The 27,996-nt window shown below is 37.9% G+C and overlaps 1 protein-coding gene and 1 non-coding gene across 3 annotated transcripts; one reads left to right on the forward strand and one right to left on the reverse strand.

The window, feature by feature from the left end:
- LOC131980049 (glutamate decarboxylase 1-like) lies at nucleotides 1-27,996 on the reverse strand. 2 transcript variants are annotated; one of them, XM_059344189.1, is made up of 17 exons: nucleotides 27,756-27,994; nucleotides 26,749-26,864; nucleotides 24,847-24,903; nucleotides 23,172-23,309; nucleotides 21,065-21,307; nucleotides 18,136-18,226; nucleotides 12,128-12,240; nucleotides 9,831-9,946; nucleotides 9,415-9,494; nucleotides 8,596-8,650; nucleotides 7,918-8,034; nucleotides 6,694-6,758; nucleotides 6,530-6,608; nucleotides 5,542-5,691; nucleotides 4,010-4,117; nucleotides 3,186-3,275; nucleotides 1-1,855 (listed from the first exon to the last, which is right to left on the reverse strand). In XM_059344189.1, exons 2-17 carry the CDS (start codon nucleotides 26,822-26,824, stop codon nucleotides 1,682-1,684), a joined length of 1,752 nt encoding a protein of 583 aa, XP_059200172.1. In that variant the 5' UTR covers nucleotides 26,825-26,864; nucleotides 27,756-27,994; the 3' UTR covers nucleotides 1-1,681. The 2 variants fall into 2 exon arrangements, with proteins under 2 accessions (XP_059200172.1, XP_059200173.1); XM_059344190.1 differs by lacking the exon at nucleotides 24,847-24,903 and having other exon boundaries at nucleotides 27,756-27,996.
- Nucleotides 11,017-11,099, forward strand: trnal-uaa (transfer RNA leucine (anticodon UAA)). The gene has a single exon. It is a non-coding gene; the product is annotated as a tRNA-Leu (tRNA).

The following is a 27,996-nucleotide window of genomic DNA, read 5'->3' on the forward strand; positions in this document are numbered from 1 at the left end:
TATGATTCTGTTAAAGTGCCTCCTGGGAAACGTCCCTTACAGCTGGCTTAGTCACAAAACCAGATTACAGCACACAGATGACCTTAAATATCATTTATGCAGTTGTGCCATTCACATATGGTCCCTAGATACCATAAATAGTTTAACATAAATCTTATATAATACTGCCATAGTACACATCCATTTACAATGGAATAAAGAAAGGTGAACATTGTGCAAAGACACAAACCGGAACTCTTTATACAAGATATTCCATAGAGTTCCCATCACACTGAGAATAACAGGTAATATGTATTACAATTAATATATACTATATTACAGTAAATGCATTAGGATCCAGACAGATACAACTAGACTTTCTTCCCAGTCTCAAGAGGAGAGTACATTCTCACATCCTTGTGCTATTCTCTAAAATAAAAGACTGCCAGAAGATTATATAGACTTATATTATTAATCTCATCAGAAGGCCAGTCAGTCACCTCAAAACATTCAGTCAAAAAGACTCACAATCACAGAAAGAAACACAATATAGAAATTGCATCGCAGTCGAGGGTCAATAGGTAACATTTTACAAACACCTATAATCTATAAGAAGTTCTATATGAAGGACGATGGATTGCTCTGTTCCCGACTTGCTTTCTTTGGCTGACAAAATCACCATAAATAAACTTTACTCAAGTTCCTGTGATTACATTTACAAATGTATTACCATGTAATACACATAAAGATACATTTACAATAAAATACCTGAATCTGCAAACAGTGGAAATGCAATAAATATGTGTTCTTATATAATCAAATCTTTTTTAACAATGTGATAAACACATATATGGGTATCACATGATTGCATGAAACAGACAACGAGCCAGCGTTTTACAGGTTAAAAGATGTCACAGACTCGGGAAAGCTGTAGACATTTTAAATATTAAAGTTCTACGAGGGAAAATATTGCAGACTGGAATTCAGTTGCTGGAGGTTATCTAAAAACTCTCCTATTGTTTCTATAGTGTGCACATTAGGTCATAATAAGCTTATTTTTATAACACAGTGCTAGCTTAAAATACGTGACAGGATACACTCGGTGTCACATGCACACCTGCGCGCACACACACTGCTTCAGGGGGGTGGACACTGGTTTAGGTGCACTGAGATTAAATATATATACAGCTGAAAGCACCAATGATTCAATTTTGCGTAGCAAATGTATGATACAGCAGAATATTTTATGATAGTTTGTTATATTTTCATCTGTGCTTTTCTCCCTTTTCAGTGTTTGACCACACACACTCAGACACACACACTCATACAGACATTAAAAGACACATTGAACGAGAAACTAGATTACACACACACACATTACAAGATTCCACAGCACACACACGCACACACACACACACACACTAGAGCATGTTTGTTGTACCTGGAGCCTTCAGATACTTATATATTTTATCTAGAGGGGGAAAACGTGGGACGAGCAAGTAAGACACTCAAAGTCTCTTTCGTTGCGAGCTTCTCTTCAGTTGGAGAAACAGTCAGAATGCTTCAGACGGAAACAGACCCAAACACACCTGTAGTTATTCTGTCTGCAGCACTGTGAATGTCTCACCTCATTGGCATTCGCCTCAGAAATACAATAGATAGAAGACTGCAGGTTGGCCCTCTGGTCGGAGGAGCAGCAGGTCTACAGGTCCTGACCCAGCCGCTCGATCTCATCGATGAGGAAGTCGATGTCAGACTGGGTGGCCGCGGGGTTGGAGACGACCATACGGAAGAAGTTGACTTTGTTGCCCTGAGGCTGGTAGCCCACCATGGTGGTCCCTGACTCCATCATCATGGCCTTGATCTTTGGTGCCACCTGGTGGATAAAAGAAATGAGAGATTAATTAACCATTTGCAAAAGCTCTGCTCCCTTAGTTACTGTTGCTATGAGCTGACAGGAACCATAACTGTTAATCCGGTATGGGTTGTCACATCTAACATCTAGACAATCGTTAGTTAGCTCATGTTTGCTAGCTAGCAACTAAACTTGGAGCAGACATTTGTGTCTCTGTTGATCTTCATGATATTAAGTTGGGAGTGGGCTCTCCCACAATGTTTAATCCACAGCCAGCAATGATCCTCTTGCTTTTTGAGTTTTAGAAAAGGGGGAAAAAAACGACTCCTCCTGCTAAACTATGAGGGTACCTGGTGTCAGACCGTTTCACCTTGTTGCTCAGAGCTCAGAGCTTGTCGGGCTGTCTTCTCTTAGTAACGGTTGCTAAGGTATGATTGGACGAGGATCGTTCAGGGGAGGAGTTTTGCGAACGGTCAATTGTATGCATGTATGAGTTTGCATGTTCTCCCTGTGTCAGTGTGGGTTGTCTCTGAGTACTCTCGCTTCCTCCCACAGTCCAAAGACATGCAACTTAGGTTTAATTTGACTCTAAATTGCCCATAGGAGTGAATGAGAGCGTGAATGCTTGTTTGTCTCTAGTCTGGCGTACCCCGCCTCTCACCCAGTGTCGGCTGGGATCGGCTCCAGCTCCAGTTCTGTTAAGTGGTTAACGAGAATGTATGAATGTATGTATGTTGGTGGTGTGTCCAGACTTTTTCGACTATGGTGGCGCAAGTTGGCCGCTGACTTATGCACACATGTGTGTGCGTGCACAGATGCAGGTGGAAACACTTTATTTCTATCTCAACATCTCCACATTAATGTGTCTTACAATTTCAAACATTTCCTGTGTTAAAAATTGTAATGTAAGATGAACAGAGCTACTAATCCCTACACAACAGAGGCACCATTAAAATGCACAACCCTGATTAAAAAAAATTGAGACCCTGTCTAAAACCTAAATTAAACTGAATCACAAAATTTGTTTATCCTTTATAGGATATATTCAACTGAGGAGGGTGCAAAAAAACAGGATGATATATGCTCAAACTGAATGAGTATTTTCTCTATAGACTAAACATTTGACACTTTCACAGTATTATATAGCACCTACACCTGCTTTCTAATAAATAAATGACATTAAATCTCACTTTTTAAACCACAAGACCTTTAACAGGGACAATGTACAGGACATTTTTTTTGCAGTAGACATAGCTAAAAGGGAATTTATATCTGTAGTCTATGGGCTCAGACCAGCAGTGAAGTGCAGGTTGATGAAACAAAAGATAACCATCACTGACACGTGTCTTACCCTGTGGAGTTTTTCTCGCCGCTCTTCACCTTCAGGCATTCCTCTCATGCTGGGCGGGATGTACCAGAAGCAAACGTTGGTGTGCTGGGGCTGCAGACAGAAATATACACAGTTAATACACACGCACACATACATAAAAAGAAAATAAAGAAAGATGGAGGCAGAGGAAATACTGTGACGGAGTTCAAATTATAAAACATTGACATAATGTTAATTACAGTTTGTAAAATCAATAAATATTGTTTTTGTTTGTTAATGCCACCAATATAATTTCTGAAACTGTATTGTGTGGTTACAAAAACAAACTAAAACTATCTGAAATAAAGTGAAAATGTCCTACGTTTTCGTCTTTTATTCAACTTTTTTCATACAAGAAGGATTGGTAAATATGTTTATTGAGACTGGGATGTCTACACGACTATGTGAGTTGATTGCCTTCAAAAAGTTCAACACTTCACTCCAACCAAAATTCAAAACACCCGGAGCTGCAAGAGTTAATAACCTAATTGGGCTGAGATGGATAATAAAAGGAAATAAAGGCAAAATGTATTGTGACCTTTTTGAATCTCACACCCAAAAAAATACCCCATTACAAAAAAACCTAAAACCAATAAAAACTAAAATTAAGCATTTATCAAAACAAAAAATAAAAACTAGCAAACTCACTCTTAAAACTAATTAAACTAACTGGACTGAAATTAGAAATTTCTGATTTTTTTTAAATCCCAAACTATTATAACCATGCCAGTTTTTGTTTATAACCCCAAAATGATATGATATTGAATTTTCCTTGGTGATGAATAATCTAGATAAAATAAACTCACCACTCCATCAAACACCATCTGGTATCCCTCCCTGTTCTTGATCTTGTTGTACAGGTACTGAGACAGGTCCAAACACTTGTCAATGTGCTGCTCAAACCCTATGGTGCCCTGTAGGGTAAAAAACAGTCTGTCAGATACTAATTAAAACATATATACTCTGTATATATATAACACTAAATAACAAAACACGCAACGACGTATAAGGCCAAGTATGAAAAAAATGGACCCTGTGGAGGGGGGTAATATTTCAAGTAAAAAGTTGCAAATTTACAAGATTAAAGTGGAAAATCTAAGTAGAAAAAAGTTGCAGATTTACGAGATTTAAAGTGGCGAATTTGCGGGAAAAAAGTTGCAGATTTACGAGATTTAAAGTGGCGAATTTGCGGGAAAAAAGTTGCAGATTTATGAGACTTAGGCCCCATTTACACGAGGACGCTTGCGGGTAAAAACAACAAAATATTTTATCGGAAGTGCCTTTCGTTTAGACGCTGACGGCGTTTTGGGGGCTTAAAAACGCAAAAATCTGAAACCACCTTCCAAAGTGGAAAAGACGCAAAACTCTGCTCAGATCTGCTCACGTCACGTATGTGTTTACGTCACATACATGCTCCAGTACAGGGAAATAAACAAATAAACGGGATAAATAAATAAAGGGATTATTTCCATGCGTCGGACCTTCAAGCTGCTCTGGCAGCTCTAATAAACTTACAGGAGTCTTTCCACCAAATGTACAGGATATGTAGAGATAGTATTACTGAACAGAGAAGGATCTGGAATTACCTCTATCACATTTAGGATGCAGCAATTCGTCGGAGGCGAGCCAGACGGCTGTGAACGAGACCTGGGAGATCTAGTGGATGGTGGAGAACATTTTTGGAAGTAGTAGCGGATGAAAATGTGTGGCGTGAAAACTTCTGCATGCCCAAAGATGCTCTTATCGCTTCAAGTGATGCCGCCTGGCATGCATACAATCGAATTTCACACACTTTTGCGTCACCGTATGCACGCAGATTTCCCCCGAAAATGCTCGTCTAAACGAGGAATAAAAAGTGAAGACGCAACGCCACTTTTGCGTCTTCTGTTCAGACAGTCCTCATGTAAACGTAGCCATAGGCCTATTTTTCCGACTTTTTTCTCATAAATCTGCTACTTTTTTCTTGTAGATTTGCCACATTTAATCTCATAATTCTGCGACTTTTTTCTTGCAGCTTTGCCACATCTTGTAAATATGTGGCTTTTTTCTCCTTATATGCCACTTTTAATCTCGTAAATCGAGGACTTTTTTCTCGTAGATTTGCCACTTTTAATCTCGTAAATCTGTGACTTTTTTCTTGCATATTTGCCACCTTTAATCTCATAAATCGGTGACTTTTTTCTCCTAGATTTGCCACTTAAAATCGTACAAATTTACAACTTTTTTCTCAAAATATTACCCCCTTCCCCAGGTCCGAATTTTTTTTTTTCATACTTGGCCCTAATACATTGTTCTACTGCATAACGATTTCTATTGGCTTGAAGAGATTTTAATTCACCTTGGCCTTCCACATGAGCCAGAACTTAAAGATGTCGACGTGTCGGCCACACTGGATGGCTTTGTCCCCCGTGTCGTAGGTGACATCGTACTGTTTGTCTGGTTGGAACAGGTAGCCAGCACACATGGAGTTACAGCCTGACAGGATGCCCTGCAGACACACAGAAAGGACACACACTGTTAGTTCCACTGCTCAAAAAACCCACGGCATGTTAGCAAAGATTCCAGGCTCAACGTATCAGAGAAAAACTGAGAAAACAGCCTTTAGGGCATTTTTTTTGGGATTTCAGTTTTCTGAATTTTCAAACAGTTTAAACATGAAAATTAGGCATTATTTAATTGTAACCTCTGGTGAATTTTAGGGAAATCTATAGACATGAATAGACAAACTGTAGTGAAATAAACACCTAAATGTGTATTTTGGGTGTTTTTTCCCCACCAGTCTGAAAGAAGACATGTAATGGAAGCACAATAGCACAGAATTGGAAATCAGAATTGACCAGTGCATGAAAAAAGGTGATTTTCCCCATTCATCTCCTTAATATGAACATCTCATGTTTTTTACGTGTGGTTATTAAAAAAAAAAAAAAAAGAGTGATGTGTCAGAACAACAGTATACAAATAAAACTTTCAAAAATACAGTGGGTTAAAACATATCTTTCTTTTTTTTAAACCATATTTCAGTTGCATTTAAATACAATGTCTTGAATGTTTTTTTCCTTTTTTTGTCAATCAAATCCCACCCACTTCCCATACACCGCCATAGAAAAAAATAATAGAAAAATAAATAAATAATTCAGTAAAGAAAAATAAATAACAAATAGAAAAAAATAAATATTATATTAACAATAATAATAATAATAATACATAGAAAAAAACTATAATTATAATAAAATAGAAAAAAAATAGTGCAAAAAAATAAAATAATAATAATAATACTAAAAATACTTCTGAAAATGTTTCTGTGTGTGTGTGTGTGTTTACTGTACCTTCTCCCTGACCAGGATTGCGGAGCACTGTAGAGGCACGCCCATCATCTTGTGAGGGTTCCATGTGACAGAGTTGGCCCTGTAAAGTTTAATACATGTCTTAATGTAATGAAGTAGACTGAGGTAGACAACACAGAGCAGATTATCTTTTTTCATGCACTTACCTCTCAATTCCATTAAGCTTGTGGCGATGCTTCCTGGACATCAGCAGTCCACCGCCCCACGCCCCCTGAGGAGACAGCACTTTTGTTAGAAAGCCCACGCTGATAATGTTTTTTGAACTTGCTTTTATTGTACCAAGTTCAATTCAGTTTTCATATGTCCCACGCTGTTGAATGCACCATAGCTCTTCCAACGATTTTGAATGCACCATACCGGCCATGTGAATCGCCATGCTGTGAATATTAGTTTTTCTCCCGACACTGCGGCAGATAGATGTAATTTCCTTTGCCTTTCCCGAACATTCATCTCTACCTCCCTGGTTTATTGCTGTGTGTTAATGTCAGAAGGTGAGTCAACACTAATTACAACATAAAGCATAATATATATATATAACACTAAATAACAAAACATACAACGGCATATTAGGGCCAAGTATGAAAAAAAAATGGACCCAGAGAAGGGGGGTAATATTAAGAAAAAAGTCACAAATTTATGAGATTAAAGTGGCAAATCTAAGAGAAAAAAAGTTGCAGATTTACGAGATTTAAAGTGGTAAATTTGCAAGAAAAAAGTTGCAGATTTATGAGACAACAGGCTTATTTTTCTCATAAATCTGCTACTTTTTTCTTTGCCACTATTAATCTTGTGAATCTACAACTTTTTTCTCACATATTTGCCACTTTTAATCTCGTAAATCTGTGACTTTTTTTTCTTGCAGATTGCCACTTTTAATCTCGTAAATTTGCAACTCTTTTCTCCCAGATATGCCACTGTGTGTAAATGTCAGAAGTTACAGTGTCTAAGTTGGATGCTAACATTGTGTTAATGTGGATTGTTAAGATCTTATGCTGGTGTGTTGTTAAAAGCTAATAAGGTAAGTAATGCTGTCTGCGTGCCTCATGTGAGGAGATTGGTGTATATGATCCATATTATATACTTGAGTACTGAATACAGTGCTTTGTAACCTTACTTATCTCATTATGTTTGTGTATCATGTATGGTGTAATGATTGTTACTTTGTATTGTTATTACAGACCACAGTCAAATAAATCAACCTTAATCAGGACATCTGTATCTGTTCTTTAACGGGAACACCAACCCTACACCTTTCTGCTCTAAACCAGTTAAATTCCTGGAGACAACCCCTTCTCTCCTTTTTAACTTTTATAGTACATAATGCAGGCAAGAACATGTATTATTACTATAATCCAATGTCAACTACTCACATCAACATGGAGCCACAGGTTGTACTTCTCACAGATGTCAGCGATTTCATTGATGGGGTCAAATGCACCGTACACTGTTGAACCACCTGTCGCATTCACAAACAACGGCACGTAACCCTGCAGAATAAAGACGCATAGCGATTAGAGGGTATAAAGGTTTCTCGGGTTTGTAGATTGGAAACCCAGGAGTAAACACACGCCACAAAAAAAGACTGGTCTCAATGCAGGCCTTTTCTTAGGTCACAGGTAAAGTTATGCAGCGCTAGACTCAGACTGACATCACTCTTGTAGGATCCCAGTCAGAATGAGCCCCGATTTCTGTAATAATTCATATTTTTATTCTTCTATAGAAGTTGGATTTAAACGAAAACCGAGTTCTATTGGCCAGTTACCTATAACATGGACAGATCAACAGCTGTCCAAGTCTCTTCGAAGGTTGTGATACAAAATGTGTGTTGTTCTTACAGGCGTGTATCAATGAGCTACAAAGCCTAAACAAGATAACTTCGGTGAGAACACATGGTCTCAGGTCTGTCTGTGAGAAAGATGAGCCATAGTGGAGAAAAACACATTGACTACTGCCTTCTTATAATTATTCAAATATAATAAGGGGAAAGTGTTTGGTAAAGACAACAAATAAGGACACAAACAAACTAAAAGAAGGAAAAAATAACTGACCTTCTGTTTAGCATCGATGATCTTGGCCTCCAGATCTGCAGGAATGACTCTCCCCCTGAAACAGCGCAGCATCATATTATCATCACACACAACAAGCAACTTATACAAGAATCATAGTAGGAGTGTAGTCTCCTCTTTTCATGACTGCTGATTGTCCAGATACAGTATTTGTTGTGTTAATAAGGGATGCACAATATGGATTTTTTTCAGCCAATATGATGACCGATAATTACCTGCTTCTCATGGCAGATACAGAAAAGATAACCAATAATTTCACATTTTTGTATTTTTGTTGTGTGGAAAGATGGATGATTCAATATTCCACAACTCTGACCTCACAAAATCTAACTGACATCACTATTGATAACACAATAAAAACATGTTTTTTGTGCCAACAATGGCTGCAACTACTTCATATTAATTCAATGCATCTTAATTTGCGATGGCTACTTTTTGAATGAGATTTGTTGTATTAAAACATGACCTCCCACAAGCTTGCAGAACATGTATTGCAGATTGTAGTCGTGTTGTCTTCTTCTAAAAAATAAAGTCCAAACTATCATTATCATGTTGGTCTCCCTAGTCAGCGTGCAGCGTTTCTTCTTCATCTCTGTTTTTAACTAACAGTAATACCACCACATAAGGTACTGAAAACAATTGGTCTTATTGCCTCTATTTATCGGCTATTATTTAATTAGCAGAGTAATAGTTATACATTTCTCATTGTTGGCTGGTAATTTATCAGCTTGATGAATATATATTATGCTCAATGTCTATATTAATTGTGGCTTTAAATTTAATTTAAGATCAATTCCTCACCTCTCGTCTGTGCTCAGCAGGATCACGTTCTCAGTGCCAAAACCCAGAGCGGCTCCAGCCTTCTTTATGGAGTAGTGGCTCTGTAGCGACAAACATTAATCATTAAACATCATATCATTCATCTCTCACTGGTAATCATTTTGTGAGCTAATTGCTATTTGAGCTTTTGGCTTGCTTTCTGTCATGTTGTCAGCTGTGCAATTCCTTGCAGACAAAAGTAGATGTGATAAAAGTAAAAAGAATGCATAAAAGCAGCCATTACCTTGATGAAAATAGACCTAGTGATTATTATCAGACTTCTTCTACGGCCTCAATCTACAGCCAATGAAGCATAGCGCCTGCTTTATTAGAATACCTAAGATGGAGTGTGTGTGTGTGTGTGTGTGTGTGTGTGTGTGTGTGTGTGTGTCACGTACGTGTTCAGACGTGAAGAGCACAAGGCGAGGAGCAGCAGACATGCCCTTGGTCTTGACCTCGGGGAAATACTTGTAACGGGCGATCATCACGCTGTACATGTTGGAGATGGCGCCCCCTGTGGACGAGAGACCCACACGTCAGCACCATGGACAGCAGCAGTGACACACATCATATGAAAAAAAGTGATACTTTTACCGTCCAACCAGTACATTGTACAAGTGCTATCAGAGACGGTTCATATTTTTAAGAGCAAACTTAAGACTTATCTTTTTAATTTGGCTTTTACTTGAACCATTTTTAAATATTTTTCTGCTCATGCATGTTAGTGTTACAACATCTTCTCTTTTATTTATTTGCTATTATTTATTAGTCTATTTATATAGATATCATGCGTTACTTTTTAATTATTTATTTATTATGTCCATTTTTTTAATCTGGCTTTTGTACTTTTTATTGTTGTTATTATTATTATTATTATTATTATTATTATTATTATTATCATCATTATTAACTTTTGTTTTTTTTATTTTATTTGATCTTACCTTACTTTATTTTTCATTTATTTTATCTAACTAATTTCCAACCTGCCTCCAGTGTTTCCTCACTGCTCAACTGCTTCCTCAGTTTGTGCTTTGTTTTTAATGGGGTGGTTGGATTGAGGGTCGGGGGTGGAGGGTGTTTGCTTGTTTCTATGTATTATCATTATTATTTTATTTTTTATGTGAAGCTCTTTGTATTACATTTCTCTTGTATGAAAAGTGCTATACAAATAAAGTTTGATTGATTGAACGGTACTAAGTACAATTTTCAAGTACTTTTACTTTACTTCTTTTTTTTTTTTTAAGATTATTTTTTGGGCATTTTACATGCTTTATTGAAAGTGAGAGACAGATAGAAAGGGGGTGACAGAGGGGAGGATATACGGCAAAGGGAGCTCAGGCCGGATTCGAACCCGGCTCCACCGCAGCGAGGACTGTAGCCTCTATACATGGGGCGCCTGTGTAACCCACTACGCTACAGACCACCCCAAGTACTTTTACTTTACTTGAGTATTTCCACATTTGTAACTTTATACTTCTACTTTGCAGCATCTTATAGGCAAATATTGTACTACTCCACTACATTGAGCTGACAGATTTAGTTTCTTTTCAGGGCAAGGTTTAGCATAAAAACATGATGAAAGTCACCAGGATGGTCGAGTTGTTAAGGCATTGGACTTAAGATCCAATGGGCATAAGCCCTCGTGGGTTCGAACCCCACTCTAGGTAGTCTGACTTATGTATTTAGGTCACTTTGACATCTATTCTCCTAGCACCACACGACAGTCCTACTCATTAAAGAATTGTCACTAGCACTAATGGCTCTTATCCCACTATACCTTGATTGTTTCCCTTTTACTGTAAGTCGCTTTGAATAAAAGCGTCTGCTAAATGACTAGATGTAAATGTCAATGTAAACCACATAAAGTATATTAAATAGTTAAAATGAGCCCTACATTGACAGCAGTGAAAACGCTGCTTACATAAATGCATCAACAATAATAATCTAATAATATATTTATAATATATAAAACAATCTGTATGGGTCCATTCTGCATAACAAGTACTTTTACTTTTGATACTTTAAGTACATTTTGATGCTGATATTTTGTACTTTTACTTCAGTAAGTTTTGAATGCAGGACTTTTACTTGTAGTGGAGTAATTTCACAGTGTGGTATTAGTAATTTTACTTAAGTAAGGGATCTGAATACTTCTTCCACCACTGCAGGTGTGGTCCTTCAAATAATTTGATGTGGCCTATTTTTTTCCCCCTTACACCTCTATTGTCTTGGATTAGGTGAAAAACAAGATGAATGTATTAGAAAAATGGCTGCACGTATCATTATAGCAAGACGTACAAATTCAAGGTGCTTGTTCTTTACTTGAGTATTTCCATTTTAGGCAACTTTATCATTCTAATTACTTTTAATGTTTAAAATCATCAGATTGGTGAGATGAATCTGACTTGTGTCCAAATCATGTGCATCAAGTCCACACCTCTATAGAGGCATGTTTGTGTGTGTAGCCTATGATTTGGATGAGATGACATGAGAGTATAGATTTACTTGAAAAATACAGATCTAGCACAATGTTACATCAAAAATAAGAAATATAAAGGGATTTTTCACCTATCCACCCAGTTAACAGGAAAATGTGGATGTCTGTGTGTCCCTTAAGAGATCTAAATACTTCACCACTCCACCACTGCATCCAACACAGAATAACACACATTTAATTTGTTATTTATAGACGCACCTGGTGAGAAGAGAGCGTCTCCCTCTCCATTAGGCCAACCGATCATCTCTCTCATTTTCTTCAGAGTCAGCTGCTCCATCAACACAAACACCGGAGCGATCTCATAGGTGAACCTGTCAATCAAATCCCAGAATGTTTGAATATAGCACATCATTCAATATACTGTAACTGTTGAAGCATTAACAGCTGCTCAGCGAGGGAGAAGAATACATTCTTATGCACATACACTTTTTCAGATAAGAGAGCCTAAACACACCCACACTCGTTGGTTTTTCATTAGCGGCGCTATAATTCCATCCACGGAGCACAAACTGGAGCTTGTGCTGACTGGGCTAATTAAAAAGTGTCTGATAGGAGTAGGGCAGCAAACATTCATATTCAAAGGCTTTCTAAAATCACTCAGTGGTTTAATTAAAGCCAACAAAGCTCTGATGGCTATCTGTCAATCCTGCCAATCTCAGCAGCGGCTCTGAATGGGGCTGATTTGACGGCTGAGAGGACGACGTGAATGAAAGGAAGACCGGCAGGGAGAGTGTTTTAAAGAGATAACAGCCTGTGTTGACCCCCGAAAATCAGAAATTGAGAAAGGCACTATTATTGTTAATTTCATTCTTTTATTAAGAGAAAGAAACAGAAAAGATTAAAAGACCGAAAATACAATATTCACGACACAAGAACAATTGTTAGAGAGGTGAAAGACAGAAGACAGCTTTTAGAAAATGGTAGATTTGTTTCTAACAAAAGATAAAATTACTCGCAGCCAGAGGTGGAAGAAATATTCAGATCCCTTACTTAAGTAAAAGTATTAATACCACTGTGAAATTACTCCACTACAAGTAAAAGTCCTTCATTCAAAACTTACTGAAGTAAAAGTACAAAAGTATCAGCATCAAAAAGTACTTAAAATATCAAAAGTAAACAAGTAAACTACTTGTACTCTAAATATGTTATAAGATTATTTGTAATGATGCATTTATGTAATAAGAGTTTTAATTGTATGTAAAATGTATAATAACTTTTAATTTATCATGTTTTTTTATGTTAAATCTCGACCTGAAAAGAAACTGAAGCTGTCAGCTAAATGTAGTGGAGTAAAAAGCATAAAGTTACACAAAATGGAAATATTCAAGTAAAGTACAAGTATCTTAAAATTGTACTTAAGTACAGTACAATAGTGCAATATTTGCCTAAAAATGTAGTGGAAGTATAAAGTTACATAAAATGGAAATACTCAAGTAAAGTACAGGTACCTAGAATTGTACTTGAGTAAATACATTTAGTTATTTTCCACCACCGCTCGCAGTTCCATGGACAATAAAAGAGCAACACTCCTGGAGAAGCTAAAGTAGCTTAACCCTTTGATGCACAACATATAAACACCTTCTAATGCACAACATGGGTCAGAAATGACCTGCATTCATTTCCCATGTTATTTCATGCTGGATGTGTTTGAATATCTTTTTTTTTTTTACTACAATAGATCATTATAGCAATTTTTACTTTCATATTTTAGGAAGAAAAATATTTTTTGTAATATTATATCAAGTTTACACACATGGATCAAAAATTACCTTGTGCATTATAAGCGTAATGATAAAAAAAAGTGATACACTGAATTAACAATTTGAGCATATGTGCTACTATGTTTGTCTTATTTTTAAGAATAGAGGAGTTGTTAGAACCACCAGATTACATTGGAAAATCACATATTTTAACATTTGAGACTTATTAGAGCCACCAAATAATAATTTCCATTGGAAAAACACCAATTTAACAAAATAGGATTGTTAATATTTGTGTCTTCTTTGTCAGGTTTTAAATTGGTGACCTTTTGATGCACAACATATAAACCCCTTCTAATGCACAACATGGGGCAAAAATGACCTTGTGCATTAGAAGCATAGTGATAAAAAAAATATGTAAATATTCAAAAAGTAAGAAATGAAAACAAAAAATTAGGATGTATAAGAAGTTATTTGAGAAAAACCTGCAATACTGAATGATGAAATTAATTTATTGCAAAGATATAGAATATAAAAACTTAGTCGGGTCACTTTAGACCCATGTTGTGCATCAAAGGGTTAAGTGTCACAGATAACCAACTCTTATAGTGCGGCCTGAGCTTTTGCACTCTCTGCTAACTGACAGGTCATCTCATCGCCTCCCACCCACACCCTCAGGACGGACTGGTCCCTGTTTACCCTGTTTTTAATCAGGCTAGTTACACAACCGTCCTCCAGCCCCATCAGCCACCACCACCACCATCTCAACAACAATAATATCCTCTCTTCTTCTTCGACTCCTCTCTGTTTTTTTGTTCACAAGTGCCTAAACGAGAACTGAAGCATTCTGCAGCTCGGTTAGAGAGGAGGAGAGATAAAGGGAGCTGCAGGGAAACAATGCACTGAAGGGAACTGTGACAGAGGACAACAAAGGAAGAGGAGGGGAGGCGTAGAGAAAAGAAACATGGCCAGGGTGGAATTTTAAAACAGAAGGATGGAGAGAGAAGTAGAGAAAAAGACATTTTTCTTGTGTAATTATTGCTGGTGAGGGCTCAGCCACGGGATAGAGTCGATTGGAACATTAGCTTCTAGTCTGTACATTAGATCAGAGTGTGACTGAAAAGGGGCAACGGAGGATAAAACCCAAGAGGTTTTGCAGCCTCTAACTGGCCTAATTTAAGAAAAAAATGGAGCTCTTTGATACAGTCATAGAAAAAAATATTAGACCACCATTGTTTTCTTCATTTTCTTGTTCATTTTAATGTCTGGTACAACTAAAGCTACATTTGTTTGGACAAATATAATGATAACAACAAAGATTGCTCATCAGAATATAATTTAAGAGCTGATATCTAGACATTTTCCATGGTTTTCTTGATAATAACCAAAATCCTTATCACAAAAACCATGGAAAATGTATCAGATATCAGCTCTTAAATTAAACTCTTATGAGCAATTTTTGTTGTTATCATTATATTTGTCCAAACAAATGTACCTTTAGTTGTACCAGGCATTAAGATGAACACGAAAGCAAGGAGAAAACATGACTGTATATTATAGTTAATAGGAAAACACAAAATATACCCTGGATGTATCACTTTCATTTCTTCTTAAAATGCATCCTCATCACAGCAGAAAAAAGGGACAAAAGCAGAACACCTTTTTAAAATTCTCCTCTCTGTGAGTCATTTCACGCTGTAATGACAATAATGGTGATCATTATCACAATCAGAGCCAATCATTGGTCTTTTCAGGGTGAAAATTACCCCTCAGTCACCTGCCCGTCTCCAGGGACAGCCCCTAAATGCCCTTATTATCGTCATCAAGGGCACTCCATGTGTGTGAGCCTCTGCCTGAATGTGTGTGTGTGTGTGTGTGTGTGTCTCTATATGACTAACCCTCTGACCCCCAACCACACTCCCCTCTCAGCCCCTCAAAGGAGCACTGAGTCAGTCTGTATCCACAGGGACAAAAGAGCCGGAATGAGCCCTCCGCGGGGAGCTGCCGCAGCCAGTTTCCACAGTGTGACAGGGTTTTCTGTGCAGCCCGGGGACATTGTGTGTCAGTGTGGGGCCCAGCTGGCCTATCTGCTAAGACCAGCTCACAATGAGCCTGCAGTCAATGGACTGGAAACCTTAGCTGCTGTATCTGGGACAGCCAGAGCTGGTGTGTGTGTGTGTGTGTGTGTGTGTCATTATGAAAGTGTGTGCCAGTGTGTGAATTCAATGGCCCTGTCTCTTGTGGCATTCTTCCAACCAGGAGATGAGAAAGTTTTTTTTTGGAGAAAGAGGGGGTGGTTTCCTAAGCTAATGTTTTGAGAAATGGGATAAATTAAGTGTCTCAATTTTCCTTCAGCGTTTGGTTTATTATCCTTACATTGATCTTTTATTCAGCAGCCAGTCAAGGAGGAGAGATAACGGCCACAATGGTGAGAGCATACTGAATGCTCAATTTGTGGATATGAGTGCTGTGTATTGTCCTCTTCTCCCCACCAGATATCCTGTGTGGTGGTTCTGCTGCTGTCTCAGCATTAACATGTCAGTTTCTAGTGTACCATGAAATTCTCTGCCTACATCATGTCACCGAGGGAAACTCCTGAGGATTTGTTTTACTTAGAATTTGACTGATTTGTTGTTTTTTTTCCTTCTGTCTGTTGTTCAATAAATGTCAATCTTGCTGATGTTAGTTTTCTCTCTCTTATATATTTAGATTTTTTTTTTTACCATTCCATCAATCCAGCTTCTAAACTCTCAGGATTTTCTGCTTTCCTTTGTCTTATGTGATAGTAAATGTTTGAATGCTGCACAATCTCCTCTCTGGCTAGCCCTTAAAGTTGGTCTTAACAAAATATCAATCCATCATTGAATAATCTAATCACATGAAATCATACAAAACCAGTGAAACAAAATGCATTTTGCAGAATTACAGTGTTACATGACTTCTTACTTTTGAGGATTTCATGTTTACTTCAATAGGGATGGCTACTGAGAACGATTTCCAGTTGAGAACCGGTTTCAAATTTTCAGATCCATCAGAGTCACATGCCTCTGAGCTCATCAATTCCTCTCAGCAGTTCTGGCATGTTTTTCTGATAGTTGTGCATTGTAAAACAAAGATGTCAGACTCGTGTGTCTATGCTGCTGTAAACTTGCAACAAGAAGTCCAAAGTGTGGCTTCATTTCATTAGAGAAAGATGATGACAAGCTTCTTGTAATATCTGTAAAATGATCATTCCATGCAGTGTCTGCTACCGAGGTTAAATATCCTGTGATATGATCACATTAGCTCTGTGCATCAGGCTAAGCAGATTTTCCTTTGACAAATAAATAATAATAATTAAAACGCATGCAGTAAAACGATTTTATCATTACATCTACGGTCATGGAAAAAATTATTAGACCACCCTTGTTTTCTTCAATTTCTTGTTCATTTAATGCCTGGTACAACTAAAGGTACATTTGTTTGGATAAATATACTGATAACAACAAAAATAGCTCATTAGGGTTTAATTTAAGAGCTGATATCTAGCCATTTTCCATGATTTTCTTAATATTAACCAAAATCATTATCAAGAAAATGGCTAGATATCAGCTCTTAAATTAAACTCTTGTAAGCTATTTTTGTTGTTATCATTATATTTATCCAAACTAATGTACCTTTAGTTGTACCAGGCATTAAATGAACAAGAAATTGAAGAAAACAAGGGTGGTCTAAAAAAAAAAATTCCATGACTGTATCTTTCTTTTTATCTCAGAGATAATTAAACAGTTGCACTGGAACCCCGTGTGGGCCTACTTTTTTGTCACACAGAAAATTGATCAGGAATCCATAAGGGAATCTATAAAGAATTGAACTTAAAAGCAGAATCGATCATGGCATTGTTATCATTAAATCTTAACAATTCCAATCCGTATACTCCAATGAGGAAATCAACTTATTTATTCATCCCTCTACTGGGAATGTGTAGGTGTCTATATTCAATATTTTTGATATTTTACACGAGTATAAATGTGTCCTGTGTTCTATTCCAGTGATTGTAACACAGAGTTACAGCTTATTTACACCCTATGTGTGTGTAAGTGTTGGTGTGTGTGTGATGTTGATGTGGTTCGTGCCCTCTATCAGACTGGACCACCATGTAGCGGTGACCTGAGATCAATATGCAATCTAACCACCCCTGGGGCTGCATGAGCTGCCTCCGATATACAGTACAGCACAGTGGCAGGCAGCCTCCCCGTCTGTCAATACGCAGTCTCAACAGGACAAACCAAACACTTTATATAACTGCCCTCAGAGGCTGCTGGGACCAGTTATGGAGTGAGCTGAGGGGAACAAAAGCAGCACTTCCACCGTGACGTTATATGATAACGACCGGGGGCTATTTCCAGTGGAAATCTCACTTGTCCTGTCGTGACATATAGAGGAGTTTCCCTGTATATATATAATAACTGTGTCATGCACAATCATGCAAGCAAAGAGCACAACAGTGTGTACTGTGTGACCTACATGTTGGTGTTAGCAGTGGAGGTGAGCCACTCCCCGGCCAGGCCGATGATGTCCAGGCCAGAAGACAGCTGGTTGAAAAATCGTGGGTGACCTAGAGAGAAAAAATATAACCATCTTAATGGCTTTCCTATTAACAGGGCTTCACCGCCTGGATGAGAGAGTCATGCTATAGAAAGTCATTAGAAAGATAGCCGCTGATGTATCTTCACTTTAGCTTCATGAAGACATACAGTCATGGAAAAAATGATTAGACCATACTTGTTTTCTTCCATTTGTTGTTCATTTTAATGCCTGGTACAACTAAAGGTACATTTGTTTGGACAAATATAATGATAGCAATAAAAAAAGCTCATAATGGTTTAATTTAAGAGCTGATATGTGAACTTTTTCCATGGTTTTCTTGATAATAACCAAAATCATTATCAAGAAAATCATGTAAAATGTCTTAAATTAAACTCTTATCAGGCATTTTTGTTGTTATCATTATATTTGTCCAAACAAATGTATATTTAGTTGTACCAAGCATTAAATAAACAACAAAAAGAAGAAAACGAGGGTGGACTAATAATTTTTTTCCATGACTGTATAATGAAATTATGGTTAATAAGGAAAACACAAAAAATACACAGGATGTATCACTTTCATTTCTTCTTAAAATGCATCCTCATCACAGCAGGGAAAAAAAGGACAAAAGCAGAGCACCTTTTTAAAATTCTCCTCTCTGTGAGCCAAGATATAGTCATATCATTATATAATAGAATTTTAGAAAATGTACTTCTCCAATTTCGACAATGACCATCTTATAATATCATAATATAAAGTCATGGAAAAAATTATTAGACCACACTTTTTTCTTCAATTTCTTGTTCATTGGTGCAACTAAAGGTACATTTATTTGGACAAATATAATGATAACAACAACAAAAAAGCTGAAAAGAGTTGAATTTAAGAGCTCTTAAAAAGCCATTTTCCATGATTTTCTTGGATGATAATAACCAAAATCATTAACAAGCTTCTTTGTAAGAGCTGATATCTAGCCATTTTTCATGGTTTTCTTTTCTTTTTTTGTTAAACATGTGTTTATTGTTTTTTCACAAAAAGTAAACAAACATTCATACATTCAAAGCAGGGTAAACATCCGTACAGTCAGCCCTGTAATTTGTAGTTCAAATAAAGTTATTTAACCAACCATATTCAAACTTAACTGACACGAATACACAGATGTTCGCTTAATTAAACAGAATATCCCCCGACCACCCTATTACAATCACTGTCTAACCAAAAAACATCAGTATGTCAACTGAGTACAAGTAGATTATCTAGAAAAAAAGGGTAGCTACAGGCATCCATGGTTTTCTTGATAACGACCAAATCATTATTAGGAAAACCATGAAAAATGTCTAGATATCAGCTCTTAAATTAAACTCTTAGGAGCTATTTTTGTTGTTATCATTATATTTGCCCAAACAAATGTACCTTTAGTTATACCAGGCATTAAAATGAACAAGAAATAGAATAAAACAATGGTAGTCTTATTACTTTTCCATGACTGTATAGTGACTACAGTGTCCTGCAGCTAAAGCAGTCTGCCTACATCTGATTGTGAAAATAAATAAATTCCATAGATTTCACTTATTTCCCTGGTCAGCCATGAAACCTAAGGGATCTGACTTAGCACTGTTCAGTGTACATAATTACATTGGTAACAAGGCTATATGACAGCCGTTTAGACTCTAAGGTGCTTGCACACACAGTCACCGTCAATAGGCCCGGAGCCTAAATGCACTCATGGATATAAGAAGCTTGTGGAGGTGGCGCTGTATGGCTCACATAATAAATATGTGACTCACATTACGTTACTTCTCATTCAAAAAAAATCTGAAAAATAAATCTAATATTAATAACAGTGCTGTGCTGCTTCACAGCAAGTTCAAAGAGAGCTCTGCTGTATATTTCAGCACCGCGGACAGCTCCTCCTCCAGCCAGACTTGTCACCATGTCTCCGGATGAAAAGTGGTGTTGAGTTGTAGACACAGTAGACCCCGCGTGATATATAAAACCCAAGGGACAGTTTGAGCGTTGTCGTTTTTAACAGCTTGAAACAGCCCGTGTTAGGAGCCCCTCAGGCGACGCTTGCTTTAATAAGTCGAGGGGAAAAAGAAAAGGAGGATGTCAACTGAATTACCAGGGGGACAATAAATAAGCCTGTCATCTTAATGGGTTGTACACTATCTGCCAAACAGCTTCTTCTATTATAGCTTGTGTTGAATTCACCTCTGCATAGTCAAATTGTCAGCATTAATGTACACAAAAGCGATAAAAACAGTCATGTATTTTGGTAAAATAAGTGATATACAGTCATGGAAAAAATGATTAGACCATCCTTGTTTTCAACAAAATTAATAACAAAAACAGCTGATGAGAGTTTAATTTAAGAGCTGATATCTAGCCATTTTCCATGGTTTTCTTGATAATGAGTTTGGTTATTATCAAGAAAACCATGGAAAATGTCTGGATATCAGCTCTTAAATTAAACTCTTATGAGCTATTTTTCTTGTTATCATTATATTTGTCCAAACAAATGTACCTTTAGATGTACCAGGTATTAAAATGAACAAGAAATTGAAGAAAGAGGGTGGTCTAATAATTCTTTCCATGACTGTATATTATGATATTATAAGAACATTATTGTCGAAATTGGAGAGTAAATTTTTTCTAAAATTCTAATATTATATGATTCTTTGCATATTGACTTCTATGACTGTATCTTGGCCTGCAGACAATATTAATTTTCGAACTGATAGAGTAGAAGGTTAATTGCTTTTCATCTCAACACATGCAGTGTCCTTTAAAAATAACATTCACCACCATATGAATTATACAGCTCTACAGTACAGCTGAATCTTGAAGGTGTCCTGGGCTGGCCTACCTGTTCGGACGCCATATTTGAGCGTGTCCCTGCAGTCCACCAGGATCTGCTCCAGGGACTCGGGCTGGTCGGACAGCTCCAGGTTGAAGCCCTCCATGCCCTCCAACAGCTGGTGAGGGTGGTGGAAGTCCAGCACCTTGGTGGAGCGGTCAAAGGTCTTCTTGACATAGTTGGTGAGGATGTCCACAATCTCCAACAAAAACTGTATGGTGGGCTCCTCTCCATTTTTGGCAGGCAGCAAGTCTAAAAGGGGGAGGGGGAGGAGAAAGGTGGTGGAAATTTAGCCTTGGTGATTAATTGAACTAAATATTTAGCTTATAGTTTAATGGAAGCCATCTTAGCATGTTAACCACCTACAATCAGGCTAAATTAGTAGCTTTAGGACTCATTATTTTAAGCCCAAATTTGATTTAAAAAAAATAATAATTCTGTTGGTGACCTAGGCCATGTTTAATCATTATTTTCTGTGGTCTAATAACGTAGTTTATGTTCAGTGGTGGAATGTAACTAAGCAAATTTAGTCAAGCACTCTACTTAAGTACAATTTTGAGTAGTAACTTGTACTTGAGTATTTCCATTTAATGCAACTTTATACTTTTTACTCCACTACATTTATCTACCAGCATAGTTATTTTCCAGGTCGAACTTTAACATGAAAAACATGATCAATTTAAAGTTTTTTTTTAAATTAAACCTCATAATCATATATTAAGTAGTTAAAATGAGCCCTACCTAGAGAAAATGAAAACACTACTTACACAAATGCATCAATAATAATAATCAAATAATATATTTAGAATATATAAAACAATCTGAGTGGGTCGAATCTGCACAATGAGTACTATTACTTTTGATACCTTAAGTACATTTTGATGCTGATACTTTTGTACTTTTGCTGAAGTAAGTTTTACTTGTAGTGGAGTAATTTCACTGGAAATATTTAGGCTAAAGGCAGTAGCCTAGCTTATTCTAATATCAGTACCTACTTCATATATGGTAACATATTTTGGCTAACGATCGTTCAGCTTAACGTGCTACTGTAGAGTGAGAACACATTACACATTTTAAATAATGATTAACTTAAAAAGAAGAAGTGATATTACTGTTTAAATGTTCAGCTAAAGGAAAACAAGTTAGAAAATTGAGGATGTAACGTTACTTTTCTGGTTCTCTGAGAGGCTTTTTAACAACTTTACCTCGACAAAAGTCGCCAAAAGTTACTTCATATAAAAGTAATGAGCCTGGACTCATTTAACCAGTGGTGGAAAAGACATTCAGATCCCTAACTAATACAACATTGTGGAATTACTCCACTACTACAAGTAAAAGTCCTACATTCAAAACGTACTGAAGTAAAAGTAAGATCGTTTTATATATTCCAAATATATCATTGGATTATTATTGATGTATTTGTGTAAGCAGTGTTTTCAAGGTGGGGCTTATTTCAACTACTGTTATGAGGTTTTATTTTAATTTTAATTTCAATGTCTAATCACTCTAAATTAATCACGTTTTTGGGTTGAATCTTGGCCTGAAAAGTAACAAAAGCTGTCAGCAAATGTAGTGGAGTAAAAAGTACAATAGTTGCCTAAAAATCTAGTTGAGTAGAAGTATAAAGTTACATAAAATTGAATACTCAAGTATGTACAAGTACCACAGAATTGTACTCACAGGTGAGGTTGAAAGAATAAACATTAGTGATGAGATTAAACATTGTGACATAAACTGGGTCAAGAATTCAAAAATAAGTGTAAAATTGGTGGTACAGAGTTGGAGTGAAGTTCACTAACAAGATGAAACACAGAATTGGGTGATAATGTTTTGCTACATGCTTTACAAAAGTTCAAACGAAAAAAGGGAACAGTAAACTTAAAAGTAACAATAGAAAACTAGAAGAACTACTATAAAACACAGTGAACTGAAAGAGTTTTATTAAAGATACTTGTGTCCCCCCCACCTCTGAAATCAAAATTTCCTCAATGATTGTACTGCATTTAACCATGGCGTGCAGCTACAGAAAAAAAAGCACGTAAACGGTTTGAGAAATTAGTATTATTATTATGATTATTTAATTTTCGCCTATCTACGACGTCTGGCTGGTTCTCACCTCTGGCGAACAGGTTGGAGAAGTCGGTCTCGGTGAGGCGGAAGCGCGCGTCTCTGTCACTGTTGTCGCAGGACAGCAGGTTCTTCTGGCCCGCCAGCCTCCCCTTCTCCTCCAGGCTGTTGTTCTTCTGCAGGAACCCTAGGGTGTTACAGGGCGGAGGGCAGGAGTTATCACCAAACACCTCCATTGCACTGAAAAAAGTTATGGAACTAAAACAGGTGGGAAAAAATAAAAATAAATGAAATAGGCCTACAAGAATAATAAATAGGCTGTTTTTGGAGAAAAAAATATCCGTGTTATCCTTTGAGGATAAATTATTTTCTGTTGGAGGGCAAACCTGTTTAAGCCATATATGTACACACAAGCAGGGAAAGGAGAGTACCAGTGTGTGCATGTGAGCGGGTGTCCGCCCCACCCCGTGACGTCACAAGCACACCCCTGTGAAGAGGGAAGCACCCACATGATGAGGAGCACCCACCCAGTTCGCAGGCGGATGGGCTCAGGGCAGGACAGGACAGCCCGCGGTGATGACCCGTACAGCCGATAAATGGACGCCCTATAAAGAGGGGTTAATGAAGTATGCACAGGGCCCTAAAGCAGTCTGCCCCTGAAATACATATTTGAACTCTATGATTGATCGTTTTCCGGCATATGGGCCGTTTTGATCAGGTCACGTGTGGGGCCTAATTGTGCATAAAACACGTGGAAAGTCAAACACTCTTATCTATAATCCCATAAAATATCATCTCTCGTGTTTTCCCGATAGAAACTCCATAATATCTTGCTCATTAAATCATATATGGCATATTTGAAATCAATATTTATTTACCTTCTCACTACCAAAGCCTCCATATAGAAATGGTACTATTCAATTTCCATTCCAGTCCATTAAAATGTCATTTGGACCAATCAAAATCTATTGGTCGCTTTCACATTCTCAGAAATTCATTCTCAGACGCTTTTGATCATTTGGTGTTGATTTATTTCTGCCATAACAAACAGGCCAATAATATCCTGTTTGAATGGATCATATACATGACATTAATTCCTCTAAAACGCATTCCTTTTTCATTTTTGAGTCACTGGAAGAGACAATTCCTTCAAATGATGGAGAAATAAACATTCCTTCACTCTATATTTGTTATCCTCCACTCTAATATATTATATAGGTATTCTTTGTTGAAAAGAAAGCCAAATGTGAAATGTAAACACTCCTTTATTTACATGTTATTCTAAGGGAAGATCTGGGCTTTATGACAGATATTTCCAGGCCTGCCTCGAGGATTTTTCTCTCGTTGGTGAGATGGTAAAGACATGGGGGGCTCAGGGGCGGTCGGGGGGCTGATCCAGGTCTCTCATCATTAGACCTACAGGCTAATGTCTACTGACCTTTAGAAGATGGAAACACACTGTGACAGTGTGGATGGCCCTGCTCTGCAGCCTTCATCATGGCCTATTTCAGGCCTCAAAACTGGGTTTTTTTAATAGAGAAATTAATAAAATAATCCTACATTACATTATGTGTGGTAGAAGGCAAAATGTAAATTACATTGCATGAAATATTATACTATGGAGACATATTTTCATATATTCATGTGCCAAAAAAATGCATTTTTCTAAGATGTGACTTATATGAAAGGATTTGACGTGGAACGTTTTGTGCGGCCAAACTTACCACAAATCTTCATCCCCAGTTTCCGTGTGCATCCGTGCATCCACGCATATTCGTAGGCTAAAACAGAATGAACGTTTGGTTTTTTAGGTGTGCAGGCCGCGGAGGAGGCAGCGTGGATGGGCGGATGATGGATAATAAGCTGGTGGAGCAGCACAGTGAGCACAGTAGAAGCGTGAAGCGCACGGCTCTTGGCCGGGTGTGTGACACGAGTTGTCTGGGGTTATTTTAGAAAGAATTTTAAAATGTTTCTGAGTGGTTTTGGCTCAATTGACTGGCCGAAAATATACCCACCTTTTTATTTACACCAGCACTGATTAAAAAGGGGATGAGTCTCATAACATTTCCGATTTAGGTTCAATCAATAGGACCTGCACGGCTCACACACCCAGCCAAGGGGCGGACTGGAATTAACGCCCGTGAAATGAGCTCACGGAGGAGGGCAGGAATTAATTGAGTGAAACACAGTATGTGACTGGAGCGAGCTGGTTATGTCTGTGGCCGGAGAGTCTATCGCCGGTTTGATGCACAAACTTATAGGCTAGTATAGTGCGTCTCATGCATACACACACACACACATAAACCCGAGCGTGGACATGCGTGAGCAGAGATGGAGCAGGAAGCCAGAGGGAATAAAAAAGCAAGAACGCGAGGCGGCGAATATACACCTGATGGAAAACTTTCAAAACAAAAGCAAGTATTTAAATTTACTGAAGCAATTTCATTCTCAGAGAAAAAGTGGAGCAGCTCGAGGTGCTGAGGCCAAGGCATACACACAGGCAGGCACACGCGCAAGTACACACAGACACTATACAAGCCGCCAGGCGTGAGATGGAGCGTGGAAGAGAGATAATGGCAACATCCAGCAGCAGTATACGAGCAAGTCAGACAAAACAAACATCTTCTTTTTAATGGGCTTTTCTCGAGACAAATTCACATTGGAAATAAGTCTGAGATTTTTGTAGACACCCAAAGGGCCACAAACAAAAGATGCAGAAAAATTTTATTGCATAAAGACAAAACAATCTATCTATAACCGCACCTTATTTCCTTTTACATCTGGCAGAAGATGAAAACCTGTAATGGTTTCCCCGCGTTGCACTGCAGATGGCTGCTCAAGTGCACTATAATGAAGTCGATTTTTTTTTTTTTTTGCGACAACGGTTTAAAATGATTCATTAACCCATAGGTTAATGTATACCTAAATAGCTTCAGCCACTTAAGAAAAAGCAATATAGTATATGTAGCCTCGAGGGCCTAAAAAGATCCCGGAAACGCGATAGGATTAATTATGACAGAATTATTTTTTGGTGTTGTTGTTGCGAAATTTTGTTGGAAAAAAAAAGGCACGATTAAAACGCGGGCAACAAATGCGTTCATATAAAAAACAGGGGGAAATATCAAATATTCGATCGAAAAATGCATTTTATGCCAAAATGTTCTCAGTAAATGCTCTCGGATCATTCTAAATACCCATGCTTTAATGGCACATTATTTCTGCGCCAGGTCCACCGCTCGGTGCGCACCGCTGATCCGCCAGACAGCGACAGGCAGCTGTGATGGCTCTGTTTTTAACCGGAATGATTAACGACGGAGCCCACACAGCAAATGGCCCGGGCGAGACTCGCTTTTATCAGACAGAGGAGGGGGGGGGAGAGATTGAGAGAGAGAGGGAGAGAGGTGTGTGTGAGAGAGAGAGAAAGAGAGAGGGGGGGGGGGGGTGGACTAGCCTTCATGTTGGCAATAGATCGCACTACATAAGTGTCTTTGAGCAAGGCACCGCGTCCCTGTCAGCTCCAGTGGTCTGTTTCTGTAAGCACTGTCTGCGCGTCAGCGTTAACGAGACTTTACTCCCCCCGGGGATCGATACCGGATCACGGTGTTATTAACAGGAAGTGGACGTACTTGCGGACGGAGGTCTTAAATTGGAGGAGTTGGGGTCCTGGTCCGCGTCGGTGGCTCTCGGTTCAGAAGTGGCCATCACTCCTGTTATCTGATCCTCCAGCTGGGAATTAATTCAACTGCAAACAAAACGGTCCAGGGTTAGACTTATACAATTCACACCTGAAATACATATTTCGAATAATCCATTTAATTGGTAGAGCATGATTTGATCGGAAAAGTATCCACTTTGAGTCACCAGGAACGATTTATTCCCGAAGGAAATGAACCAAGCCGCGTAATTTGGAGAGCATTGCGCACGACGCACAAGCAATACGCACATCAGGATGAATAGTCCTGCTGATAACATAATGTGGGTACATTCATTTTGGAGATAGCATTCAATATTTCTGGCCATTAAATACTCCAGGGGCTACAGTATGTGACATTAATGGTTAAAGTTAAAGATAAAATCCTACAGCTAAGACATACATTTCCTCCTTATTGTACGTTTTAATGGCTCGATGGAGCAATATGATCCTTTTCCTTTGATGCCAGTCTCGGGCTGAGCGGCTCCAGACGGTTAAAATCTATTAGCTGCATGTTTGTGTTTTTTTTCTGAGGAATAAAAACAACAAGATTAAAAATATGTATTAATCCTGTCGTAGTTGAGATGGCATATTAGGAAGAAAAAAACAATAGATGACAGATGGATAAAATAACAGCTGATTTATTAAACAAATATTGATAAAATGCAACTATAAATAACCTATGTCATTTACCTATTGACTCAGGAATCGACATTTCAATTAAGTTGCGCTTTAAACAAGCGCATCTCAGACCATCATCACTCAATGTCAGCACTGGACAGCTAATGAAATCCTTCTGTCACTCATTTATTTCAAACGACACGGCAGATTATTACATATTTTTCCTGCTGATATAATTTATTTACCCAAATAACTCCGATCACCTGTGTGCCTACACAAATACATGAAACCCATCAATGATGAAAGGAGGAGGCATCTTACCGGCTCACAGGTTGTCGAGTCCACACAAACTATAGGAAGATGTTAGGATTGCCAGCCAAATGCGCGACAAGGAGCAGTCCAGAGATGGCGGAATACCAACAGAGCGCACTAATAAAATCCCATCCAGCGGCGCGCAAGTGACCCTTTTCTCCCTCAAGAATATTTTTTTGTATTCGTTATTTATATCTCAGGCTCCGGCTGCCCATTGGTCTCTTCACGCAAGCATGAGTCACAGCCTTGC

This window comes from Centropristis striata, chromosome 11 (assembly GCF_030273125.1).
Source record: "Centropristis striata isolate RG_2023a ecotype Rhode Island chromosome 11, C.striata_1.0, whole genome shotgun sequence".
NCBI lineage: Eukaryota > Metazoa > Chordata > Actinopteri > Perciformes > Serranidae > Centropristis > Centropristis striata.